The 11,861-nt window shown below is 35.9% G+C and overlaps 1 protein-coding gene across 1 annotated transcript; it reads right to left on the bottom strand.

Moving 5' to 3' along the window:
- Positions 1 to 1,453: 1,453 nt before the first annotated feature.
- ankra2 (ankyrin repeat, family A (RFXANK-like), 2) lies at positions 1,454 to 6,362 on the bottom strand. The gene is made up of 9 exons (XM_023265495.3): positions 6,269 to 6,362; positions 5,610 to 5,965; positions 4,800 to 4,958; positions 4,645 to 4,710; positions 3,704 to 3,801; positions 3,464 to 3,589; positions 3,280 to 3,346; positions 3,062 to 3,142; positions 1,454 to 2,283 (listed from the first exon to the last, which is right to left on the bottom strand). Exons 2-9 carry the CDS (start codon positions 5,908 to 5,910, stop codon positions 2,228 to 2,230), a joined length of 954 nt encoding a protein of 317 aa, XP_023121263.2. The 5' UTR covers positions 5,911 to 5,965; positions 6,269 to 6,362; the 3' UTR covers positions 1,454 to 2,227.
- Between the last annotated feature and the right edge of the window lie 5,499 nt (positions 6,363 to 11,861).

The raw sequence follows: 11,861 nt of genomic DNA, 5'->3' as shown, positions 1-11,861 counted from the left end.
TTGCTAAAATGTATTGTTTTTTTCCCCTCAACTCCAAACACTGTTGCTGCTCCTGTGTATATTTCCTGCAACAGTCAGGTGTGCAGGTCAGTCTTTTCTAATATTGTTTTCTTTATCACATGGTTTAGTTGCAGAAATAGAGATGACACAAGTGTTTAATTCATAATTACGTCACCAGCGGATTAAGACGTGCGGATGTACAATGTTGCAGAAACATACTTCCAATATTGAGCAGATGCAATATCAAGTAAGATATTAGGACATTATAGTGTGAATAAAAACAAAATCCAAATTATAACTCAGAAATTCTGGGGCTTTGCTACCAATATGGCTCAATGGACTGCAGTGTTCGCATTTGATTGTAATTGGATATCCATGACATTTTGCACAGACATAGTAGGTATGTGGTCCCTAAAGAATGAAACCTGCTGATTGATGATCCTTGTGCTTCAGCAACTAATTAATAGATCGCCAGTCCATTGCATACACAATCATTCCCCCCTGTAAGAATCTTGGTGATCCTATGCCTTTTAATCTACTATTTTTGCTATTTTTTTAATAATTATATATTTTTATATAAGACCATCTCCAAGCAGCTTGATGTTCCTGTGACTACAGTTGCACATATTATTCAGAAATTTAAGATCCATGGGACTGTAGCCAACCTCCCTGGATGTGGCTGCAGGAGGAAAATTGATGACAAATGGAAGAGACGGATAATAGGAATGGTAACAAAAGAGCCCAGAACAACCTCTAAAGACATTAAAGGTGAACTCCAAGGTCACGGTACATCAGTGTCAGATCACACCATCCATCATTGTTTGAGCCAAAGTGGACTTCATGGGAGACGACCAAGGAGGACACCATTGTTGAAAACAAGTCATAAAAAAGCCAGACTGGAATTTGCCAAACTGTATGTTGACAAGCTACAAAGCTTCTGGGAGAATGTCCTATGGACAGATGAGACAAAACTGGAACTTTTTGGCATAGTCAGTATAACACTTGAGTACTTGGAATAGTTGAAAATAAATACAATTTTAGCTATAAGCTCAACAGTTGTAAAAAGAAGTTTGATGAAATATTATTCTATGTACGTGATTTGATTTTGCTCAAATTATGTCATAGTTTTGCTAAACATTTATCTTTATTCATTCAATATTTCATATCTTATGTAAAATGCAACCCTTTCTCTTTTAAGTCGAGTTGCTAGAAACGGCATTTTCAAGTAATGTTTAAGGCTGAAATGATTGGATTCTTGTGTAATCTAGCTATCAATGCTCCCTTGACCTACTATCTACAACATGACCTCAGTTTTTATTCACCTTATGGATGTAATGCTGTTGAATGCAGTTTAAAAAGTCTGATGTTTTAGTTAAACAGCTTCATTCCAGTGATTATTATAACTGGTATAGAACAAAAGTGCCATCATACAGTAGCAAACAGCACCACAATATATTTCTGAGATATTTAATTGTGATGTGAGGTCTTTTGAAATTCAACAATACATCTGGACATTTGTATCACAATACAGAGGAACTAAACTGACTTTGTAACGGTCTAAACAAATTCAAATAAATAAAACAACACAAATATTTCCAGTAAACAGATAACAAACAGCTTGGCAACATCATAAAATCACAAAGTCTGTGCAATGTGCCTCAGAAAAATGCTCACTATGAAAACCAGACAGCATGAAAATGAGGCAATTCTAAGTTTTACATTAAAATTCTTTATCTTTTAAAAATGTTTCAATATTAAGGTTGATAGGTTAGTTTAAAAAACACAGTAATTGGTAAAGGATATTAAATTAATAAAACATTTAAAGACTGACAAAACCTTCATGCTTAGTTAAAGCAAAATCAAGCCGACACTGCACTGCACATTTGGCAACATACTGCAGGTGGAGTGCAGTGTGTGCCTGGTTGCTGTGAACACGTCAGTTTTACATTTGAAAATCGGTCATTGTATCCTGATTAGATCTGCTACTCCACAGTCAATGCAAAAAAAGTGCAGAGTATAACAGTTTGATAGAGGAAAAACTGAAAATTTACACAGCACAAACCTTCATGTGAATCAGGCATACAAAATAATATAAATAATATGATGCAACGCTGCTGAAATATCCCTTAAGAGGACAAAATATTTCTGTAGGCCGACAACTTGGGCATGCTACATGATTGTCCAGCGCCCAGCAACATCCCTCCAACGTCTCCTCTAGTGCAACAGTTCACTCTCTGATTCCCATCAATAACTTCAGTAAGTGTGCCTCCATCACCTGTTGAACTAAACAGAGAAACATACAGTGTTTTACTGGACAAAGCCGAGCTTTTTTTTTTGTTTTTCGGAAAGAAACCCTGATTGCGATGGATTTCACTGCCAAACAGATGCATTGGTGTTGCACACTGTGTATGCTCTACGCTCACTGAGCATTAAAAGTGAATAATAATCAAAATATTTACATTCTCATGCAGTTATCCTTCACTCCAAGAGAGGAGGAGAAAGGGGAAATTGGTGGGAAAAGCAACTCTGTGTTTATTTTAGCAGCCTCTTTCACTTTCTTGGAAGCAGCAGCACTGTCAACAACTTCTCTCCCACTCAGATCGCAGTTAAGTGTGACAGGACAAACTACAATCCACTTCTGGGTTCAGCAACAGGATGAAATATAATTTTTGGAAAGGTGCACATCATGATTTGTAGATTTACAAGGTGTGATTATTGGAAAAAAACACTGGTGAATTACACTGAAATTAAACTACAGCATTTGTATCATTATTTGATAACCACGCCTTGTATAGTAGAAAGATAAAATACATATTTATTCTCCAAATGCATTATCACTGTCAAGCAACTAACTGTATACTGAGCTTACACTGGAAAACTGTATAATTTATTTTAAATAATGCGTAAAATGATTACATTTCCGCAACAGGTTGGAGTGATCCTGACAAACTTTGATAACCCCAGAGAATGTTTCTGCAAAGTCTCAGCCTTTGCGTGTCTACATGTCGTTTAGCACTAAGTGCAGCCACAGATAGACAATGTGTTTATTTTTCATACACACCATTTCGATGGCCCATAGCCACAGCCATGTCCATTGCATTGAAACCAGAATCTGACTCTATGGTGGGATCAGCACCACTCTCTGAAAGACATAAAACACAGCAAAAAGCAATTACTGTAACCGTTAATGTTAGCTACACCACAAACACAGCTGCTCTGTCTATCTATTGATAAATGTTAATACAGATGACAAACTCTCAGTAATAGATTTCTTCTTACCTAACAAGATTTCGACACAGCGCACATGGTTGCCATGGACAGCGTACAGCAGCGGGGCTCCTCCGTTCTAAAGCACAAAGAGGCAACATCACAACATTGTTTAATAAACCTCCAGAACAAACTGAATGAAAGATTTCCCCAACACTACACACATTTTTGAATACAAAAAACTTTGCATTGTTACCCAGTCATATTCATTGACATCCACCCCACAGTCAATGAGCATCTTCACAATATCTGTGTATCCCTTACTGCAGGCCAAGGACAAAGCACTTTCTCTCCCTTTGGCCAGGAGGTTGGGGTCAGCACCCTACAGCGAAACAACATGCAGAATGACAAACGATGAACACATTAATTAAGAAGGTTTGCTGTCATTTAATAAAATGATGCGATCTGAATAAATATCGGGTGAATTTTTCCATACATTTTGGAGCAGAAACTCAACAACAGCAATTTGTCCATGAGCAGCTGCCCACATCAGGGGAGTGAAGCCTTCTTCATCTTGAAGATTTATGACAGTCTCTATAAACATGAGGATAGAAATAGAAATTAAACAGCATGAAGTGTAAAGCCTGATTGAGTTGATTGAGTCAATAAAACCTGAAATATTTCAAATTAGGGCTGGACAATATGCAAAAAAATAAAATATCCCATTGTGATTAGTTTGACAGATGTTGCAATTGGAATATGTGTAAAGAGTTTTAGTGGGAAGGGTCATTTTTACATTTCTTTTTCACTGATAAAATAAATAATTGAAATGATGATTTGATTTTTTTCTGTGGTTTGTACCCAACAAGTGGTCTGCAGCACCACGATACTTTATTTAAAATTATATGTTGTCACACATTTTACTTTATCAAAAAAAGCTGCATACAATGCCATGTGGATATAGTATTTATCAATTTTGGGAATTCAGTGATATTTTGATTATTGCTTCAGCCCTACTTTGAACGCAATGAAGATCCTATTTTTTTTCAAATTGGTCATTCATTTGCAACTTTTTTGATAATCTAAGATTGAAGTCATTTCTCAAGGTTCAACATTTGCTGTTTACGGCACCTTATTCGGGAGAATTTGCTGCTTTTCTTATAAAATCATAAATATATGATCATCATATATATGAAGGACAGAGGACAAAAGAAGACACCGTGCTATGCATTGGGAAACTGTGGTGGCCAGATGATTATGATGATCATTAATCAATGATTCATTGATTAATAAAAATAATAATAATTTCAGCATAATAATGAATAATAATAATAATGAATTCTGAAAGTAAAAGTAAGTGAGAGTAATTTCAAAAATGTCACTACTGTGTAACTATGATTATATGGTGAACAGGGACAGCTTAGATGGCCTACCTACCTTGTTCAATCCTGCTGGCCAAAAACACCATTTCTCCTTGGGCTGCCAGCTGATGAATGGACAAAGCTGAGGGGGAAAATAAGCAGGTGTAACAATTACAATTAAACAATTCATGTTAACATCTAGGAAATTGAGGTTACATCTACAATACTTACAATGGACCAAAAGAGGTGTGGAAGAAACCTCATTTCCACGGTGTTTATTGGTGAGTGTGGTGGACTGTTTGATGGGAGAGAAATGTTTGGTGGTGGATGGGGTGTAAACATGGCGCACTTGTATTCCCGGTGAAGGAGAGGTCTGGATATTGCACTCAGCTAAAAGAAAACAAAGGAAAATTACCATTATTTAGTTATTAGTTATAATAATAAGAATGATAATATTATAGCACTTTCAAAAAACTGGAAATACAAGGTGCTTTACAAAACATTTAAATCTATAAAACATTCAAAACCAACATTAAAACATGAAAATTAGACAGTAAAGCATTAGTAAAGACAGTGAAATGCTAAAAAGGGCACTGACAAATTATTACAAAAGGGATAAAATGTTATAGAAATGCCTGCCTGTACAGGTGGGTTTGTAAAAGCTTTTTAACAGAGGACCGACTGAGCTTTTCTGACTGCAAAGGAAAGCTTGTTTTAAGCGTTGGGGTCAAAACAAAACAAAAAAAACAACATAGTTCCCCTTTGATTTAATCCTGGGACTTTAAATTATAATTCATTCTCTGATCTGAAGGGTCCAGGTGCAGAAAAGTGTCTTAAAAATTCAGAGGTGTGAAGATTTAAAAAGTAGCCAATAGAATTTTAAACTGAATTCTGTCCCAAATGGGGAGCCTGTGTATTTAATCCAGGACTAGACTAAGTTTTTGTAAGTAATGTTGCTGCTGAGTTTTGAGTAGCTATGATGACAAGCAAGTCAGATGATCACTTTGACAACACATAAACAGTACTGGATCTCTTTCTTACCTTTGAACAAAACAGAAGCCACCTCCAGGTCAGAGTTCACCTGGTCCTGGATGTTCTTGCTGTCCTCCTCGTTAAGCGACTTGACAAATCTTGAGCAAACATTCATGTCAAAGCGGTTGGGCAGGATGAATTTGATGCCCATGGCCACATTTTGGGTCGATGTGTCATCTGGGCTTGCACCCACCGACTGCTCAGTCTTTATGGCGCTCAAGTCTGGCATTACACAGATCCCCTCCATGTCCTCCGAGACCAGAGGACAGTCCGCGGTCCCATCTGAGGCTGACATGGCAACGTTCTCCATCCTCTGATCACTCACCGAGATGTCACACCGAGACTGAACTGAAGTCACTGCACGCCTGAAACACATATATGATAAAATCACACAATAATATAAAACAGCATTTTGCCTCAGAGTTATGGGCATTAACTTTGATTACGTAGTAAGTGGACACATAAAAGACGAACAAACTACAACGGATGCTAACAGTTAAATACCCAACAACGACTGGCTGTTAGCCACCAGTTAGCATGCTAGCTATTGTTATCGTAACCTTCCGTTAGTCACACAAACTGTCTGAGGTTAAGACGTGTTTAACATGGAGACACAATACGCATAAACTGGAACAAAGAATATTTTTCTAAAATGAAAAATGTCTTACTCGATAGGACATGTTTTTCTTGAATAACCTCAAACAACCATCGGTCCCGTATCGGTGTTTTCATAGTCTGCACATGCGCGTCTTTATAAAGTTGAGTGTATCCACTATTAACTTCCCCATTTTAGGTTCCGGAAGATCACTCTTTGTTTTTTATTGTACTCCACCCATTAAGTTTATTAATAATAATAATAATAATAATAATAATAATAATAATAATAATAATAATAATAATAATAATAATAATAATAATAATAATAATAATAATAATAATAATAATAATAATAATAATAATAATAATAATACATTTAACTTCAGCTCAGTTTAATTCACTTCAGCTGAGGTGAATTCAAATAAATGTAATTTATTGTATTATTGTAATCATATACCATATATATAAGAGTTGTTTGCAACTTCACACATCTGGGATTTAACCCAGCCCAGCAGTCTTGAGATTTCATTCTGGCAATACAACTATTTTAAAGTAGTTTCAGAGTAAAATGAATTTAAAATGTAAGACACTTTGCTCTAGGCAAAATTAGGTCACCCCAATTTCTTTCTGTGCTTACATTCATATCCCAAGTGCAGGCACACTAGTTCAGTGATTTTCTAATTGTACACCTTAAAACTAGTCTTATTTATATGATTTAAATCTCCAGGGCTGTTCATGAAATATTCTGTGCTATAGTCTCAGACAGTCAGGCCTAATGAAGCCTCTGATATATATTCACAAGATAAGTCGTCTCGCTTCAGGACAGATGTTATGTCATTATCTGTATGCATGATGAATACCCAGTTTATTGTTGTGTAATCAGTATGTCACTGTAGGTTTGCATACAATCTTTCTTTCTGTGTAGTAAAAAGAAAAAAAACACAGACTATTTTACTGTCTTAATAACTTCAGTATGTTGTCCTTGACCATGTTGTTGGATTGTTATTAATATATTGTTGCAAAACTGGATTCATGGGACTCATTAGGATAATAACCCAATTTTAAAATAAGCCCATTAAAGTGTTGACATGAGTTATTGTCTTTGCATACTTGTTCATAAATATACTGACATAAAAAATAGATTCAAAATATTCTCTATGTGGCCCTGTGATAGACTGGTGACCTGTCCAGGGTGAACTCTGCCTTTGTTATAAGTAGGCTGGGATTCCAACCCCTAATGCAACCCTACAGAGGATAAAGCGGTATATAGATAATGGATAGATGGCTGGTTGGATATTGTCTGTGTGCATATACATTACAGAATGAAATTTTCTTAATTTTTTAATCCCTTCTCGGCAAAACTCCCAGGTACATGTCTTTTAAACTATAGGTAAATTTCACATTGTACTAAATCACAAGAATACTTGGATCTCAAAAATCTAAATATAAGTACAGAGAATGAGAAACTGGCTTTTAGTTATTATGTTGCACATAAATGGACGAATCCATAGAAACTCACCAAATTATATAAGCCATTACCTTTGAGTCATTTACTGTCAATCCATTGACTGACATAGACCAGTGTGAATACGTGTGGTTTTTTTGAAGTGATGTTGCCCTTTATGTTGATGTCTTTGGCCTGTTTGTTGTATAATTTGTTGATTTATGTTGCAACTTCTGGGTGCTTTTATAGTTCTATAAAATTGTGATCAGGGCATATTGTAAATGAGAATTTGTGCTCAGTGGTTCTTCCTGTTTAAATTAAGATTAAACAAGCAATAACTGGATGATAAAATGTTACCAATGTCAGCTGTTTGTTCAATTTTTTTTTTTTTTTTTAGAAAAATGGACAAAATCAGGTATGTGAATGTGTTTATGCTGATGTACAGCAGTCTTGAAACATGCAGTATAGTTAAAGTGTACAACAGTTGCACACAGTGTAATTACAGAACAGCACAAATTAAACTCTTTAGTGAATGGACCCTACACTCTTACAAACGTGGGTCAGAAATGACCTGTATAAGAATCATAGTGTTTTTATGCTATTTTTCTTAAGAATAATCATTTGTATTATTGTGTATATTATTTTTGTGTCCACACAAGAATGATTCCATGTTTGAAATATGTTTATTTTTCACTTCATAATAGATTTTGAACATTTTGATAATTGAAAAAGAAGAATATTATACAGCAGTAGAAGAATGTCAACATCCATTTTGTTGAGATTTTTCCACTCTTTTCCTCCAGCTGTTGCTGTTCTCCATCCCTCAAAGTTTATGCATCACCTCTTGTATGATATTATCAGTGATAAAGAGGTTGGGGTAGTAATACAAATATTATGCTTTTTTTTTTTAAAGTATAAAAGGGAACATAAAAAATGAAATGGAATGATATCAAAAACCCTGTTTTTTGAGGAATAACTGGAATATGAAATGAGAAAAACTTTTCATTAAAAAAAGATATTGCAAGAAACCGACCTCATCCAGTCATTTTTGACCCACTTATACATCTAATGGTTAATTGCTTTTCAACATTCAGTCATGGCCATTTTAATCTGGCTTGTTTGACAAGAATTTACAAAAAACAATCTTTGTTTAAAAATGAAAACAGATTTCTCCAAACTAAGAAACTGTCAAATAATTAAGAATATAAAATTTAATAATTGCACAAGTATTCACCACTTTGTGACTCACATGTATAACAGTAACTCAGGTGAGGAGCACTCTATCTCCACGTGATGTAAACTTCAGATTTTACTTTTCAGACTTTTCGTGACTTTTATAAAACACACTGAGACAAAAACACTGAAATTGGACATTCTGTTGGAGAAAACAAAGAAAGACAAAAACAAGAATACAAATCACTGCCTTTATTGAGAGGTTGTGTTGCATAATTCAAATGCCTCCATTTAAAATGAAGTGCTAATTTTGTATGACTGGTGTGTTTGAGAGGTCAGGAGAGGCTTTGGAGGGTGATTATGCTCTAGCGAAAAATACCCACAATGATTTGTCAGCTGTGTTTCTTGGACAGTATGTGGATTTTTTTTCAGGCAGGAAAAATGGCCTGATTGAAATAGTCTGATGGCAGCTGAGATGGAAGAGGAACCCCTCTGGTTCTTTAATGTGGGTGTTTTGTATCTAACACATTACTGGTTTTGTTTTCTGTTGTTTGATAGAAAAAAGAGACAACAATGTTTGTCCTGAGGCCTTCTCGTGCAGTTGTTTTTACTGCCTACTTGTTTGTTTTTGGGATCTCTAATGAGGAGGTCGTGGGTTGCGGCCCATCCATCAGGGCCGCTCTGATGACACCGGGGGGTCTTGGGAATGAAAAGCTTCCAGGTCAGTTGCGTTGAGGAGGTTGCCTCATTTTGTCGAGCATGCAACTCTGGTCTCTGCGTGAGCCTCAGTGTGTGATGGGTTACAGAGTGGACTGTTCTCGCCATCTGCAGGACACATGGATCACATGCAGCGAACAGAAAATGCAACACATTACTGTACCACATCTATTTGGAAATTTAGTAAGATTGAAGATGATTAATGTGGAATGTTATCTGGAAAACCTCCACAGAAGGGCAGCATTGTATATCCTTTCTCCTTTAAGTTACTTCTACACTTTTGCCAGCAGATGGCACCACAGTCTCACATGTTATAATCTACAGTACTGAAAGTATTGCAGGCTTTGTTTCTTTCCCAAATGGCCTATAATCCTTTCATCTCCCCAATTAAGAAAGACAGTGCTTTTCGTTGAATACGGTAAAATTAACTGAGATTGCTGACTGTGTTAAAGGTACGACAGTATTGTTGTATCCTGTCAGCTGTGACCTCATTTCATTTAATCTGTGGCTCATTATCAGTCAGTGAGATAAGTCTGGGAGCAGGAACGGTGGGAAAGTCCACTTGTTTCTCATTAATGTAATATGTCTGTGTGAACGTCTGTCCTCTGTGTGTGACACGGTCAGGCTCCAAGAGAAAGCTGAAGGGCATTAGGAAGAAAACTATCCCATGCAAATTGAACGCTGATATGAAACAGCACTGTCTTTCCCCCCTCAATGCGCAAGTCATTTCTGCTTGAATTACAAGCTTTCAATCCATCTTTTCTGATTCTTAAAACATATGTATTATCCACCCTATTAACATACACACGGGGGGCAAAATAGTAGGGACATTTTTAAATATAATGTAATCCAGTATACTACTATCAGTCACTTTAACCTCAATAATTAGCGTAAGTGCAACCTTTTTGACAACACTAAACTTTGTTAAAGTAGAAATTATTGTGGTGCAGTTTATGTGAAAGCTTGCTATAGAGTGAGCAAGTTGCAAATTACATCCACTTATCATTTAATATAGTTGAGGTTGGAGAACTGGATGTTCCTCTTCACATTTTTTACTAATCGAAGCCAGTGAGAATTCATGTCATCGTGTATTCTCTGTATAGTAAAGGTGATACTTGAATATGTTGAACTTGTACAGTTTCTGGGGGCTGAATATTTTCAGAAATTTGCTACAATTCTGTGTAAAAATGGTTTGTATACTCTAACCACAATATGTATTTTGCATCATCTCCTCACCCAACCACGACAAACACAGAAAAGGTGACATCTGCCCATATGTTTGGATGATCAGGGATTACATTGATGCCATATACAACATCTTAAACTGTTCAGGTGAGAAGTTAAGGGCAAATTCAAATACTTAATGAGAAACAAATGACTGTCAGAGAACCTATGCTGGACTTCATAATATCATGTCTTTTGCTGCATGTTACAGAGACTTCTAAAATCTTAATCCTTTGGTTCATTGACTGTAACAGTACAGTTACTCTAAAGAGTGCAAAAATATTCAATATGACCTTCTAAACTTAAAAACAATGTGTCAGACACAAAGATTCATTTCAGACATTATGCAGATAATAAAATATGTCTATTTGGTGTTAATTCACTCAACTGTAAAGCTGCTGCCAAACTTTAAAGTGGTCCTCCACAAATGAAGTTCAGTTATTTGCTAAGAGTGGTGCTACTCAGATTTAATTTCAACCATAGAAAGATACAGTCTCTTATGATTTTCCTAACCTTAGAAACATGTGATACAATATCCTTGGAGTGCTCCTCTAATAAAAACAACATCTACTAATGCTGTTTACTGAAGCTGAGCATCAAGCAACATAAATATGCTGCAGATAATAATAACACCTATACCTCAGAACCATATGAGACACATTTCTGAGTAATGCTTCATACTATAATTATCACTGAGACATTTCCTGAGTCAGAAACACCAACAAGGCAGTAGTGACAGTAGCTATACAACACTGTGACAGCACTCTATTAAAGACTGCACTGAAAACCTCACTTAAGTTTAAACAAGATGTTTAAAATAGTTGTGCTATTAAGCAATGTCATGAGATCCTTTGTATTTTTGAATTATTATTATTTTAGGTGTAAATTTATGACGATATATCTGCCAGATAGTACAACATTAACAGACCCTGGACGTATTTTCATCACTGTTCCATGTGTGTTCACGGAGCACTAATTTCATCAGTACAGTGTCCAACATTAAGATATTAGAATATAAGACTAAAGAAAAGCTTTCCTTATTTCACTCTATCTTGAACTCAGGCAGCCAGCTTTCCCCCCTGCGCCTGGTTAACCAGAGGTTTGCG

This window comes from Amphiprion ocellaris, chromosome 17 (assembly GCF_022539595.1).
Source record: "Amphiprion ocellaris isolate individual 3 ecotype Okinawa chromosome 17, ASM2253959v1, whole genome shotgun sequence".
Taxonomy (NCBI): Eukaryota; Metazoa; Chordata; class Actinopteri; family Pomacentridae; genus Amphiprion; species Amphiprion ocellaris.
Note: the sequence above shows the minus strand (reverse complement) of the source record. Positions and strands in the feature narration are given on the sequence as shown.

Bases quoted from the DNA above. Each gene is read 5' to 3' on its own strand.
- ankra2 (XM_023265495.3), bottom strand. From the start codon at position 5,910: ATGGAGAACGTTGCCATGTCAGCCTCAGATGGGACCGCGGACTGTCCT. The intron at 3,802-4,644 runs GTAGGTAGGCCA...TCATGTTTATAG, and splicing joins GGCCAGCAGGATTGAACAAG to AGACTGTCATAAATCTTCAA. The intron at 3,143-3,279 runs GTAAGAAGAAAT...TATGTCTTTCAG, and splicing joins CTGTGTCGAAATCTTGTTAG to AGAGTGGTGCTGATCCCACC.